Source organism: Elephantulus edwardii, unplaced genomic scaffold (assembly GCF_000299155.1).
Source record: "Elephantulus edwardii isolate Elephantulus edwardi_28Jun2011 unplaced genomic scaffold, EleEdw1.0 scaffold00013, whole genome shotgun sequence".
Classification (NCBI taxonomy): Eukaryota; Metazoa; Chordata; class Mammalia; order Macroscelidea; family Macroscelididae; genus Elephantulus; species Elephantulus edwardii.
This window is the reverse complement of record NW_006399763.1, coordinates 7973724-7990102: the sequence shown is the minus strand read 5'-3', so window position 1 is coordinate 7990102 and position 16379 is coordinate 7973724. Positions and strand designations below refer to the sequence as shown.

The 16379-nt window shown below is 36.7% G+C and overlaps 1 protein-coding gene across 1 annotated transcript in view; it reads right to left on the bottom strand.

Annotated features, from left to right (window-relative positions):
* HACE1 (HECT domain and ankyrin repeat containing E3 ubiquitin protein ligase 1) overlaps positions 1 to 16379 on the bottom strand; it is a 148632-nt gene that overhangs the window by 116523 nt on the left and 15730 nt on the right. Inside the window, exons 2-5 of the mRNA XM_006881186.1 lie at positions 13193 to 13247; positions 11463 to 11552; positions 11055 to 11159; positions 6156 to 6231 (exon numbers count right to left, since the gene is read on the bottom strand). Of these exons, the coding sequence (XP_006881248.1) occupies positions 6156 to 6231; positions 11055 to 11159; positions 11463 to 11552; positions 13193 to 13247 (326 nt within the window). The remainder of the gene's footprint in view (positions 1 to 6155; positions 6232 to 11054; positions 11160 to 11462; positions 11553 to 13192; positions 13248 to 16379) is intronic.

Below are 16379 nucleotides of genomic sequence, written 5' to 3'. Positions count from 1 at the left end.
CTGGCATACACCTTTCCCAATTTTGAACCATGCAGTCATCCTCTGATGACTGTCTCTTGGTCCAAGAATAAGGTTTCACATTAGCACAACCAAGTGTTCTGGGATTCCCATTCTTCTCAGAGTCAGCCACAGTTTGTTGTGATCCACACAGTCAAACGCCTTTGCATAATCAATGAAACACAGATAAATATGGCCCCTCAAATCAATTTTGACTTAAAGAAGTAACCTTTCATTGGATTTCTTAGGTTGTAAATCTTAATGGAAGGAAATGACCTCATCTTTCTCCTGAGAAGTCACTGGTAGGTTCAAATCCCTGGCTAATTAGCAGCCCAACACGTAAAAAAATAATTACTACCAGTGTTCTGAGGTAAGGCTAAATAAGAACTGCATGGAACTATTCCAATTTAAATATAAACGTAATGTGGACACATTTAGAAAGTGACTGTAACATGAGGATTGTCTTCAGTCAAAACAGCGAAATACTACCTAGTTTTAAAAGTGAAAAATAAGCTAACTAAACTCGTGATAACTACATTGGAAGAAAAGGTGCTCTGGTGGCTTAGTGGTAAGGAACTGTGCTGCCAACCCAAAGACACATAATTCAAATTCACTAGTTGCTTCATGGGGAGAAACGGCCAATTTCTTCTTGTTTTTTGTTTTTTGTTTTTGGTAATTTCTTCTTGTATGATTAACTGCCGCTCAAAATCTGTTAGAGCGTCAGCTATGAGTCGATTCCGACTCAACAACACACAACAACAACATATTGGAAGAATGTGAGAGATGAGATTATAGAAGAGGAGGAGGAAATTGAGAGCAATAACCTCCTTTACCATGAAGCCAACAGATGTTGCCTAAATCAAAATGCACTAAGAGCATAAAATTAGATATAAGCCTGTTATCACTGAATCTATGTCAACCCATAATGGCCCAAAAGGCCCTAAAGGCCCATAAGGTTTCCAAAGCTGTAAATCTTTACAGAAGCCGACTGCTTCACCCTTTCTCTCTCAGAAAAGTTAGTGGGATCAAACTACCAGCTTTTGGGCACAGAACATTTTCACAATTGTAGCAGCAGGGTGTTCTGGGTAGGTATAAACGCACGACTGTATAGTGGATTCCGTCTCCTAACATTCATTCTTCAGCTTCCCAAAGCTGTAAATGTAGAAGCCTTGGAGACTGTCTATCTTTTTCCTTAAGATCAACTTGTGGTTAGGTGGCACTGAGGTAAGCATGACTCATAGGGACCCTATGCCTAACAGACCTGAACATGTCCCACCCACCCTGTGCCATCCTCATCATCTCTGACATATTGAGATCACTCTGCTGCAGTCACTGTGTCAATCCGTGTCATTGGGGGTCATCATCTCTTCCACTGACCCTTCAACTTACCAAGCATAACGTCCCTTTCTGAGAAACAGCCTCTCCTACTAACATGTCCAAAGAATGAGAGAAAAACTTTATCATTTTTGTCCCCAAGGAGCACACTGGCTGCACTCTTTCAAAGACCTATCTGCTTGTTCATTTGGAAGTTCATGGGATCTTCATGGCTCTTCTCTAACACCATGGCTCAGGGGCATCAATTCTTCTTCTGTCATCCAGATTCCCTGTCCAGCTTTCAGATGTGTAGCAAGTGACTGAAAAGACAATGGCCTGAGTCACATACATCTTTTTCTTTGAACCGACATCTTTGCTTTGCAGTATTTTGGAGAGGGCCCTGACAGCACACTTACCCAATGCAATATACCTCTTGGTCTCCTGACTGCTGGAACCAAGGCTATTGACTGTGGTTCCAAGTAAAATGAAATCAATGACAATTTCAATGATTTCTCTATCTGTCATGATGTTGCCTGTTGGCCCAGTGGTGAGGACCTTTGTTTTCTTGATATTGAGATAGAATCCAGATTGAAGGCGTAGTTCTTAATCTTATGCAGCACGTGTTTCAAGTCATCCTCACTTTCAGCAAGCAAAGTTGAGTTATCTGCATAATGTAGGTTGTTGATGAGTTTTCCTCCAATCCTGAGGCTGCACTGCTCTTAACAGTCCAGCTTCATAGTTTACTCAGCATATAGATTGAATATGTACAGAGAAAAGATACATCCCTGATGCATACTCTTCCTGACTTTAAACCGTGCACGGTCTCCTTGCTCTGTGCAGACAACAGCTTCTTGTGTAAGTATAGATTTTGCATGAGCACAGGTAAGTATCTGGGATTCCCATTCTTTTCAAAGTTAGCTGTAGTTTATGACCCACACAGTCAAATGTCTTTACATATTTGATAAAACACAAACAGATATTCTTCCAGTATTCTCTTATTTCAGCCAGGATCCATCTGACATCCGCAATAATACCCCTGGTGCCGTGGCTCCTCCCAAACTGAGCTTGGACTTCTGGCAGTTCTCTCTCAATATACTGGTCCAGCTATCTTGGATGCTCTTCAGCAACATTTTGCTTGTATGTGATATTAATGATATTGTTCAAGAATTTCCACATTCTGTTGGATCACCTTTCTTGGGAATGGAAACAAATATAATCTCTTCTAGTCAATGAGTCGGGCAGCTGTCCTCCAAATTTTCTAGCACAGACTTGTGAGCACATCCAGGGTTGCATCTGTTAGTGGAAACATGTCAACTGGGATCATACAGATTCATGAAGACTAATTTTTCTCCCCCAAATGCCTTCAATGCAATTTGAATTCCTTCATTACTACTGGCTCTTCTTCAGAGGGTGATACTGTCATATGCTGTCAAGTTGGAAGTGACTCATAGCTGACTCTCCAGTGGCTTTTCAGAGGCTATAAATTGCACAGAAGGAAACTGCCCATCTGTGAAGCAAAACTTCTCACCACTAGGCCACCAGAGCTTCAGCTCTCTATGGCACTTAACAAAAACAACAACTCTCCAGTTTAATGGCACTTAAGAATAGCACCCCTAGAACTCTTTTATTCAAGTTTGTTGTTGTTACTCTCATCCAGTTGACGACAACTCACAGTGACCCTGTGAACAATAGCTCTAAACCTTGGGCTATCCTCACAATATCTAATGTGCTCAAGCCCATTATTACAGATACTGTGTCAATCCACCCTGCATTCAGGTTTAGGAAGGTAATATTTTGAAATACATTTCAGTAGTTGACAGGAATTGCTGAGCAAATTCAAAGTTTGGACTTTTTCTATAATAAGCTTCATGGAATAATTTTATTCTAAGCAATATGGATAAATAATTTTTAAAATAAAAACACTATTTTTAAAAAGAAATATTATTATTTAGTATTCAGGGTGAGTTTATTGTACACAGCTTGAGCAAGAAACATGAAGTCACTACAAAGTACACACGAGACACAAAACAAAAAGACATTTTTTTGTTAAATGATATGGCAACTAAAATTTTTCAACAACCATGAAACATGTATGAGTAATAGATACATGTCTGTGTGTGTGTGTGTGTGTGTGTGTGTGTGTGTTACGAGGGGCCAGTCCTTACAGAAGGACATCATCCTTAGAAAAGTGAAAGGTCGATGTAAGAGAGGAAGATCTTCGACAAGATGAATTGACTCAGTGACTGTAGCAATGGGCTCAAGTGTGTCAAAGATGGTGAAGATGGCAGAGGATAAGGTAGATTTCTGATCTGTTGTTCACAGGGTCACTATGAGCTATACTCAACTCAAGTCAACAGTAAAAAATGACAATAACATAATACATACATACACAAGGAGTTGCACTGCCAACCCAAGGGCAGATGAGGTGGGTAAAATGCGCCAGCTGCTCTGTGAGAGAAAGATGAGCATTCTCCTCCGGTGAGATTTACTGTTTCTTAAAACCCACTGGAGAGTCAGATACAAGCTGGTTCCAACTCAATAAAACATAACAACATGTATATATATATATGTGTGTGTGTATACACACTCACACATAGTGTATGGAGATGCACTGGTGCTTACAAATGAATGCACATACAGATGAATTTATATGTAAGTGTACATTCACATACATTCATATAGATACAAAATAAACCACATAAGACATACAGTTATAGATATTTCTTAGGCATACCAAACAAGTAGTATTATTGGTTTCCTGGGTTGAAAGTTCAGGACCACAGTCTCATAGGACAACCCAGTCAACTGGCATCATAGTTCATTATGTTTACATTCTACATCCTAGCATTTAGTTGAATAGCATCTAAAGTCTTAAAAATCTTGGGCACAGCTATGTAAAATACAGCTGCTGATCTCTACTCATCTAAAACCAAAGAAAGAAAGAAACCAAAGACCTGTCTGAATTAAAACCAAAGAAAGAAAGAAATCGAAGACATAACAAAGAAGTCTATAGAACAAACAGTCTACATAAACTGTAGTCTCTCTCTGAGACCAGAAGAAGTAGATGATGTCCAACTACCATTGATGACCATTCTGTTCAGGGACAGAACAGAGATGATGAGAGAACTGGAGAAAAGTATACAACAGAACTTTAACTGGTAAAAAAATCTAGACTTACTGAACCAGCTGACACTACAGTACTCCCAAAGACTACTGTACTGAGACACTCTATAAAACTTGAACCAAAACTATTTCCTGATGTCACCCTTTAATTAAATAATAGATGGGCTCATAAAATAAAGAATATCATCTGTGAATAAAAAAATATCCAAATGGTCAACAACAATGCTAAAGCAAAGATGATAAACTAAGGGGCAGGAAAACTAGACTGTAAATGAGAACCGAAATGGAATTGCATATGCTGATCCACTGGAAACAATGTAACCAATGCCACTGAACTATTTGTGTAAAAAATATTTGTATACAAAATGTTAAATAAGAATTTAATTTGCTGTGTACATTTTCATCAAAAACATAATAAAACTTTCAAAGTGTTTTAAAATTTTCTGCCTCACTGCCCTTAAAATTCAGGAAGAAAAAGAAAAAACTAGTGATTAACATTTATGTGTTTAAATAAGTACATCAACAATGGGCACCTTATCTTGCCTATACTAGTGTCCTAACAGATCTGTGTCATTTTCATGGTTTTATAAATTTCTGCAGCACATACTATATCACTAAGTATCTTGCTGATGTTTAGAATACAGTCATTCATTAAAGAATTAATGGTATTATATTTTTAATATATCATAAAATCTGAATTTTTATAGGAATCATTTATTCTCTATAAGAACTTAATACACTGACTCACAGAACAAAGGCTATCAGTATCCGCCATTTCACATGTCTGTGTCTATTTGTTAATAAGCCATTCACATAAAATTTCAAGCCACGGGGGGAATTTGTTTTTATATTATTCTCCTATTAACACACAAAAAAATCATCAAAAAGGCCTTGAAAACTGTCATAGAAAGTAAAATATTCAGTATTTTATTTACAAATGTAAAAATTCAAAATTCATAAATAGAATTCAAAGGAAAGTAAAATTTAATAAATAAAACAACATTTATTGTCATGACTCAAAAACAATTTACTAGCCTATTTGATTTTTATCTCTGAAAGAAATAATACTCCAAATAATAAAAATGTGGTTAAAATTTGAGGCATTTCAATAATTCCTTCAGTAATATTCCATGCCATCTCCCTATCAAATCCATATGAATTAAAAAATATACTACCTTAGACTTGAAAAGTGGCATTAAAAAAGTATAGAAATATTTGTTTATGTAAGATAATAAGTCTAAAAGAGCATAGGTCAAAATATTAAGTGATTATCTCCGAGCACAAGGAATCCAAAGAATCCTTTCTTCATTAACTTTTCCCCCTTTTCTGTCCAGATATAGTTCCAATTTTTCTAGACTGAAGGCATTTAAAACACAGTAATGACAAACAGCTTCACTATAATGAATTTACCAGGCACAGTTGCAGATAATACTCCTAAAAAGACCCTGGAAAGCCAGTAGCAAAAGGGAGAGAATAAAAAACTTAAGAAGAAATTAGTAAATTTAACTTACAATAAATAACCTTTTATAAAAAAGAAGGGAGAAACTAAAACTTTTCTTAATAAATAAACCTGGAAATTGGTATCTCAAATTGTTCTGGATTTTCTTAATATAAAGAAATAACTTTAAGAAACATTTCTACAATCATTAGTATTACAATTACCTTAAAAATTATTTTATACAAGGTATTTTGAAATCTCAGATACAACAAATAGCACTTACTGCTGTAAGTCCTTCGTTATTACAAATGTTGACATCAGCACTGTATTCTAGTAATTTACTCATGCATTTCTTCTGCCTGAAAAGAGAAAGTCACAAATTTTTAACAGACCCTAAAAAAATACATCGTCTCTGGATGGCACAAATTATTAAGCCCTTGGCAACCAGACAAAGTGGTGGTAATTCAGGCCCACCCAAAGACACCTCGGAAGAGGGAGGCCAATCAGTTCTTCCTGGTTCAATTAAGGCCAACAAAGCAAAGCAGGATTGGTCCTGTATATAATGTGTAAAACCTAAAAAATTAGGAGTCAAAGCCCTGCTGAAAACTTAATCTTCACCTCAGAAAAGTAGGCAGTTTGTGCACTGCATCCCAACCAAATCCCTTGAAAGCAGAGTCAGAAATCCCAGTGCCTGGCTCGAAGATAGTAGCCGACTACTCTCCAGAGTCTGAGGATAATCCAATCTCCCACACTAGGCTCGTGCAAAGGCTTCTCTGTGCCAGCTACAAGACTCCTATTCCAAGGCTTCAATTTCTAATCTGTTTCTATTATGGTTATTATTCCACTACACTCATATTTCACAAATTTGGTCTGTTACAATTTCTTTGTCAGTCAAGCCTTAAAAAATTCAAAGTACCGCTTGATACCCAAGCTTGCTCATCCGCTTCTGAGGTCAGGTTTTTATAGAACCATATGCACATATTGGGCCACCATGAGTCAGAACAGAGTTAATAACAACAAAATGGCCATTATTTTACTAAAATATCAGCTACATTCAATATTAACTAATGATATATCAACCTATGACTACAAAGTATTTTTTTTTCAAATGCTAGAACATTTGAAATAAAATACAAACTTATTACTGTGGCTCCAAGGTAGCAGGATAAAAATTAGTACAGTCCTTTTAAATCAAAAGATTTAAGACATAAAATATGATAATTCATGTTACTGGGACAGTTTTACTTACAGGATGAATAACGTAATCATCTTCATTAGAACATAAGATAATATGATTATAATCAGTAAATAATGGACATAGCAATATTGATGCAAATTTATAACCTATAATCATGAGTATAAATAAAAAGTTACAGAATACATACACAGTACACACAAACATACACACACAAGCACTGCTGTTGTTACTGCCTAACTGATTACAATTCAGAGTAGCACCATGAACAATTGACGTGAACTGTGTCGTATCCTGTGCCATCCTCTGGATCTCTGTTACACTCAAGTCTGCTGTTACAGTCACTGTCAATCCACCTTACTGAGGCTCTTCCTCTCTCCGACCCTCCACCTTTCCCAGCATGACATCTTTTTCCCAGGACTTGCCCCTCCTGACAACATGCCCAAAGGATGTGAGACAAGGTTTCACCATTCCTGCTTCTAAGGGATCCTCTGCACTTTTTCCAAGACATACTTATTTGTTTTGTTGGCTCCGTGAGTTATTTAGTACTTTCTCTAGCCAGGCCGACCAGCCAAGACTTCTGAGGCCAGCAGAAACTCTGCCGCAGGCTGGATGGCCTCCTCCTTAACACTCTTTCACCACACTAGAAGTGCTACCCATGCCTTAGGCCTTCAGTCACCAACTTTGCACATGTGTGAATATGCTTCATTATAAGCCAAAAATACCCAAACACTCCAGTCAATTCAACTCATCGTAAATCCCCACAGGGTTGCTAAGGGTATAAATCTTAAAATCAGTGACTTAGAGAAAGAATTATTCCAAATGACTAAAGGACTATGTGAAAAACAGTTGCTACTACATTAAAACAAGAATTATACAATACCCAACTACCACTATCAACCACTCTGATAAGGATCACAATCGAAGGTCCTGGACAGAGTAGAAGAAAAATGAAGAAAAAAAATTATTATAAAAAGAGCAGACTTAATGTTCTGATAAGGCACTGATGGCACTCTGAGACTTATGACACTTAAGACACTTTTCAGCCAAACAAAAGATAAGCCTAACACTCAGTACACCTTTCATAACAATCAACCTAACACTCAGTACACCTTTCATAACAATCAACCTAAAGGGTAGCACCTGTCTAAAAACAAAGTTCAGGACACAGAAATGGAAGGAAAGTCAGGCAAATGGGAATCAGAAAGTAGAGAGGAGCTGGGAAGAATGAAGAGATTGCAACCAATGCAGTCAAACAAAATGTGTGTAAATTACTGAATGAAAAACTACTTTGTTCTTTAAACTTTCATCCCAAACACAATTAAATGTTCTATAGAAAGGTATTAATATAGGGACTATTGAGGGAAAAGCTGTTACACATAATGCTTCTCCATCCCAAAAATAACGTAAAAGGTATACAGGGACGTATGATAGAAAAATATAGTTTTTCCTATGTAACAACCATCATCACTACTTTCTAAAACATGACTAAGTCAAAACCACCACTAAGTGAACATCTTATTCTTAAAGAATTAAGATTGAATACATGACCTCTTCCCTTTCTGAGCTCACAAGCTAGATCAAAATACAAAGAAAAATTCTATTTCAAATCTAACCAAGACAGTAAGTCTTCCCTTTGAATATTCTCATATAGTTATGAGCAACACTGGATCTTCATGTACAAGGAACTATCTATTTCTCTGTCTAAATACTGGAGCAATTATCATAAGAACTGACAGTAACCAAAGTGCAAGACTAGTCATTTAATGCCTTGTGACCATTTATTGGGGTTTGAACTAGCACGAAGGGCTATCTAGAGTACAGCACTAATAGGTGAAGGGGAAAATAATAAAGCAGGTCAAAGAAATATACTAGTCATCCATAATGATAAGGGAAGGGTCAAAACAGAAAGATAACCCAATAAAAACCCATGTGGATCGGCAAACAAGTACAGTTCCACTACAATTTCTGCTTCCGTCAGCCAAATTTAAAATCAGAACAAAATTACAACAAAATGCATTGCTGAAAACATCAGAAGCCACAAAATTAATAAGTACTAAAGAAATTTAAAACATTTATTACATGCATCTAAGTTGCAGAAGGCACTCAATTCAATAACTAAAACCCAAAATATTCAATTACTAAACATCAAAAATAATCTTCACAGACAAACCAAAAAATGTCCAGATTAGAGGAACATTTACATACTTTAAGTTATTCTTTTTCTTTTCACTGATATGTCAAATAATATCATGTATTATGTCATGTAGTATGTCATGTATGAAATTTATCAGCCCCTTCATTCACTGTTGGCAGAATGAGTAATTTTAAACAAACAAACAAACAAAAAAACCCAACAAACCTCTAGGACGGAAAAGTGTTTTTTTAGGATCAAGAACATCCTGTCCTTCAAGTTTAGATCCTGTTTCTCAACCTCATGTAGGACGCAGGTGACTAAGTTTCCTACTTAAATGACAAGTTTACTTTCATTCCTGCTGTGAATCAATTTTTTCCTTTCATTTACAGTGGTTGAGACAGAGTAGTAAGATAATTCTCTCTGTATAACCATCTTCAAAGAGTTCTGTTTTGCTATCAATACTTGGGATAGTGTATCTGGATATGAGATCAACCAACAAAGGAATGAGTACCTTACTCTGCAAACACAGGTGTGAGACTGCTAAGGTGATTATTACAAGCACGGGTGTTCAATCAACATATTGCTCCTTATTAGAACACTGGACAATTAAATTAGCTCACAGGGTAAATCATCAAGTATGCCTTTCTCCTCTCCACCCTTAACGTCACAATATCTCATGTCCTTCTGATTCCACATTAATCCATATTTGCAAAACTCTGGCCTCAAACTGACACAATAAAAAAGTTTTAGATTTATATCCAATTCAAAATGCTCTATGTGTTACCTGTTGGCATTATGTATTACCTATTGCACTTCAAGTCTACCAGACACTCCATTGGAGAAAGACACTTAGTTTCACGTCACATTTACGACCTTAGTAACTCAAGCGAGGGACGTCACAAGTCACAATCGACTGGAAGGCAGCGAGTTTTATTTCTTTGGTATAGCCATCAGGTTGATCCCAACTCATAGGGACCTCTTCACCCTCAAGTTTTTGAAACTGTATATTTTTATGGTTAATCCCTTGTTGCTATATTTTTGGAGGAACATTCTTCTAAATCATGCAGCTCTTTTGTCAATTTGCTGTGCTGAGGTAATCTGAGTTTGCTGTAACACTGAACCTTGTGTCACTGGGATCTCAAATGCCAAAATGGAACAACTGTACCACAGGTGTGTCAAACACCATAACGGCAATCCATCGTGGGCAGTGTTTGGTGGAAATCCCAGGTTGATTCAGGTTTGGAAGCAGAAGTGGCATTCACTTCCTAAACAACATGACTCTGGAAACTCTATGAACTTGGAAAAATGACGATAGTTATAGAAAGGCTTCAGGCCTTCTGTTCGTAGGGTCGCTATGAGGTGTGCTCGACTCGACAGCAATTAAAAACAACAACACAGCTATAGCACTGCAATAGCCACTTCTATTACCTAAAATTCCAGGTCAGAATTAACTCATTGCTACAGAGGCAGAATCCACTCACAGCTTACCCTCTACTGGGGATTGTGAGGTACAGGATAAAGTTTCCAATTTGATATTCACAGGGTCACTTATGAGTCACAGAAGACTCAATGGCACCTAACAAATTATTAAGCATGATAATTATTTTAAAATTCATTATGACTTAAAAACCATTTTACAGGAAAAGACAGGTTTCTCAATAGTATCCTTACCATAGGAAATAAAACATCACACAAAACTAAAATAAGTGTCTCACTTTTCTTTTTTACAGTGTTTGTCCAAAGCAAATACTAGGGGGGGGAGGAAATCAAGATAGTATATTTGAATACTGTTAGTCATAACTGATAATTGATACAACAACTTAAGTTACTTAAGTAAACAAAATAGTTACCCATTTCTAGCTGCCAAATGAAGGGGTGTACAGCCTGAAATATCTTGGTAGTTAGGATTTGCTCCTTTCTTTAACAGCAGAACCAAGCACTCCACTGATCCACAACTGAAAGAATATTAGAAGATAATTCAGATAAATTCAACTACCACATTCATACAGTTTATTTAAAACAAGGGTTTTATATTTAAAGTCCGTATTTGCCTACAATTTTTCTTCTTTCCCAAATAGTAATTATCCTATACTTTCGAGGTAGAATTTTCTATTTATAAAGAAAGCAATGAAGTGCCTGAGAAGTTCAGACACAATAGAAAACCACCCAGAAATATTTCTCTCCACAACAGGTGATGAATCAAAGCTAATTAATTCACGCTAGACCAGCATTTAACCCACATATCTTTATAGTCTTACTTTGCTGCAATATGAAGCAAGCTTCTTTTTACACGTCCAAATGCATAATTGACATCAAACTTTGAATTTGATAGTAGTTCAGAAACAGATCTACAGCAAAAGAAGTTTAAGAAAAAAGTTTATAAAAATATAATAAATCCATTTAACAGCTCTTTAGCTACCCTGTCCAGTCATCACGGGCCCTGTCTAATATCAATAAGAAAGCAAGGATGATCAGTGGCTGGGCAAAGTTTATCAAGATTCTATCAGTTTAACACTACAGGCAACATGCAAAAAGACAACAAATTTGACCAATAAGTTGGGGCTGACAGTGTCTCCCTTGCTTCTCTGGCTTGCTGAGAGGACTGCTAGCAGGGGAAGGGAACTCGGTTCTCCCAAAAGTCTTCAGGAACAAAGTAGCAGGGCTGAATATTCCTCATGCAAGAAACTGAACCTACCTATAAAAATTTTCAATTCCTCCCCAAAAATATTTTGGAGGAATACTGAATATCCTATAGCCGGCCAAAAGAACAAATAGATGTATCTTGGAAATGGTGCAGCCACAGTGTTCCTTGGCAGCAAATGTATAAAACTTCATCTCATATACTGTGGGCATATTGTTAGGAGAGGCTATTGTTTGAGGAGAGGCTATTGTTTGGGGAGAGATATCAAACTTGGAAAGGTGGCGGAATGGTAAAAGAGTGAAAAACCCTCAACCAGGTGGACTGACAGACACAGTGACTGCAGCAATGGATTCAAGTATGTCAGAGATTCTAAGGATAGCACAGGATAGGACAGAGATTGTATCTGTTGCTTATAGGATTGCTCTTACTTGTACTCAACTCAATGGCACCTAACAATAAACAATATATAAATTTTGGCCAAATGAAAAGAAAAAAATTTTTCAAATCATACTAACAGGAAATTTAAAGCAAAAATAAGTTTCTATTTTAATTTTAAAATATTCTATATTTAAACTAGTTCCAAAATAGTTTCTCTTCTCATTTGACCACAAACTGCTCCAAGAATAAACATTCCATCATACAGCTGGGTAACTATCTCATACATGCCTCTATAAATGCCTGCCAACACTGTAACAACAAGATCAGCAAAATAGTGATGGATTGAGAAAAAATGTGCCTCAATCATAACTTTGGCTCAACAGAGTTGTTGTTGTTGTTGTTGTTGTTGTTGTTGTGTCCAGTCAAGTCAACCATGATTCAGAGCAATTTTGAACAATAAATCAATCAGAACTTTGCCCCATCCTGCACCCTCTCCAGGATCACCACCATGCTCAAGTCCATTGATTCACTGTATCAATTTTACAATCATTTTCTCTTTCACTGATCCTCTAAAAAGATTAGCAGTGACCTCTAATAGATAATTTCTAACATAAAATTTTAAAGGTGATTTAGATCTTGAAAAATTTTGTTTCTTATTTCACAGACAGAAAAATTATAACAAAGAAATTAACTAGGGAGCTCTGGTGGCCTAGTGGTAAGGAACTGTAATGGCAAGTCAAAGGTAGACAGCTCAAATTCACCAGCTGTTCCATGGAAGAAAGGTGGGCAGTCTCCTCTCATACGACCCAAAGCAACATGAAAATTGAGAGAGAACCTGAGGATTTAAAGCAACACATAGGCACCGACTCTATGTTCAAACTATAGGGGATGGGGTTTGGGGAAGGATGTCCTGCATTTAGGTCGATTTGTACTGCTCAAAGACTATCAGTTTATAAAACAGGCACCTACCTGTGTTGATCAGCCATAACCATTGGCATTAATGTGTAAACTGCAGTTTCATTATCTGAGAAGAAAAACAAAAATATAATTTAACCCCTCTAGAAATAGTTCAAATTATGCAATCTGTGACTGTTTGTTCTAAGAGCTGATGATAAAGATTGTTAACCCTATATAAAAATAGTGAGAAAACAGAAGAAGGTATACAGTCATACAGAACTGCACAGGCAATAGGGGGAGAAAAAGCAAAAGTGAGGAACTTCTTAGCTCTCTTATTATCTCCTATATAATATTATTTTTGTATCATTACAAAAATGCTTCACTTCTGGATGTGAAGAGAAAACTGCAGACCTGATTGTTTTCTGTAGTTTTAACAACTAAAAATCTTCTTTTTAAAGAGATATTTAGACACTTCATGTTTTATCATACTTATTTGTATTTCTCTTTTGTATGTATTTGTATATATATATTTTTATTTTTGTATGTATTTATTTTTATCTTAGTGAAGCACTGTATTAAGGGACAGGTCAGTTGTTTGAATCTACCTAGCACTTCTAGATAGTGAAACTACATCTCACATGCTTACATGTTGTCGGGGGGGGGGGGGGTGGTCCTTGGACCAAGACATCATGCTGGGAATGAAAGGTTCAGAGAAAGTGAAGATCTTCAAAAAGATTAACTGACAAAGCTGTATCAAAGAGTGTGAGGATGGCACAGGATAAGGCAAGGTCCAAATCTGTTGCTAATACAGTCATTAGGAGTTGTAGAGGGCTTGATGGCACCTGTTACACAATCATCACAATTTTCCCTTTCCAAGTCTTTCATCACACCAAAGACAAATTCAGTACTGAGCACTGTTTCTTTAACCTCATCCCTGAAAATCAACAATAACCCTTTGTCTATTTTTTTTTCTAGAACAGGCAATAGTATTTGCCTATTCTAGATATATCATCAAAGCAGCCATACAATATTTGTGACTTATTTCACTTAGTAAAATGGTCCAAGGTTCCTTCATGTTGTAGCATACAGAACATCATTTCTTTTAACTGAGTAATATTCAATATTGTATGTATATACATTTTGTTTATTTATTTGTTTGTTAGTGGATGTTGTTGTTGGGTGCCATCGAGTTGAGCAAGACTCACCTCAACCCTATAGAACAAGAGATCTGAACCTTGCCCTATCCTGTGCCATTCTCCTCATCTTTGAGAAGCTTCAGCCCACTGTTACAGTCACTGTGTCAATTCACCTCCTGAAGGGCCTTCCTCTCCTTCACTGACTCCACCTTTCTAAGTATGATGTCCTTTTCCAAGCAGTGGCCCTTCCTAACATGATGCCCAAAGTGTGTAAGATGAAATTTTACCATCCTTGCCTCTAAGGTGCATTCTGGTTGCACTTTCTCCAAGACAGACTTGATTTTTTTTTCACTAGTCAATGGTATATTCAGTGCTCGTCTCCAAAACCACAACTAAAAGGAGTGAGTTATTCAGTCATCCTTATTCACTGTCCAACTTTCAGGTGCATAACAAGTAGTAGCAAAGACCATGGCTTGAATCAAATGCACCTTGGTCTTTAAACACTTTTGCTCTTTAGCACTTTGGCAAGGTCCTTGACAGATTTCCCCAATTCTACACTTCTAATTTCTTGATTTCTGGCACCAAGTGTGTCAACTTGGTGTGTGTGAATGCAAGGGAGATTAAATCATTGATAACTTCAGTCTTTTTTCCATCAATCACGAGGTTGTCTATATAGCTCAGCGGTGAGGGACTACAAGTGTTTCAAATCCTCTTCACTGTCAGCAAGATTGTGTCATCTGCACAATGAAAGCTGCTGACAAGTCTTCTTCCAAACCTGATGCCACATTTCCCTCTTCATAAAGCCCAGCTTCTCAAATTACTTGCTCTACATACAAAGGGAACAGGTCTAGATGAAGGGCAATTTGGCTACTATGAATAACACTGCAATGAAAACACTAATGTATAATATATCTGCTTTCAAGTCTTTTGGGTATATTCCCAGGAAAGAAATTAATAGGTCATTGATTCTATTTATAACTTTTTGAAGAACCATCAAACTTACTTCATTTCAGCTGCACGATATAGTATTCTTATCAGCAATTGATGAGGGTTACAATTTCTCCATGTCCTAACTAGCATTCATACTGTTTATGGTCATAATCATCTTGTGTGAAATGGTACCTCACCTTGCATTCAATTTGCATTTCCCTAATGATTAATGTTCCATTTTTCAGAGGCTTGTTATTGCAGTAGATAACCAATTCAGCTTCTTTCTCTTAGTCTACAAGCTCCACTGAGACTTAGCCAGCAGGGGTGACTCTGTTGGTATTTGAAACACTAGTGGCACTGCTTCCATCATCACAACACACACGGCACTATAGCATGGCAAATGGTCTTAGAGGATATGCAACCAGAGACATGGTTTTCAAAGTCAGTCCTTGAAAAGGACATCATGGTAGGAAAAGTAGATGATCAACTAATGAGATGGATTACAACAACAGGTTTGTGCATGGCAGAGATCACAGAGATGGTGCTGATTAGGTTAAGATTTGGGCTTGTTATTCATGGGGTCACTGAATAGCTGTGCCTCAAAAGCACCTAACAACAAAGATGAATGGTATAAGCACTTTTTCATGTGCTTGTCAGTCATCTGTGTATCTTCTTTGGTGAAATTACGTTTAAGTTCTTACTCATGTTTTAAATTATCTTTTTGTTACTGAAATTACAATTAATTAACTGAAATAAATTACAGAATTTTGAGACCATTTTTTATAGAGAGGGAACTGAATATAGGCTGTATTTATAAAAACTATTTTAAAATATTGTTAATTTTGTTGGTTATGATAGTGATAAAGAGACTGTTTTCCATTTACACAGTAAGACTGTTAAGGTAGTGTGTTAACTGAGCCATAATTTATATATCACAGTGGTCAGGTACTTACGATGTTTAGTTTAACAGTGATAGAATCATTTCCATAATAAGACTTACTATGTAATATTTGTCCTTTTGTGACCGGGATATTTCACTCAGCATAATGTTCTCCAGAGTCAACCATTTTGAATAATATTGCATGAGTTCCTTATTTTTTAATGCAGCATAGTATTCCATTGTGTGAATATACCACAGCTTCTCTAGCCATTCGTTTGTTGATGGGCACTTAGGTTGTTTCCAACTCCTTGCT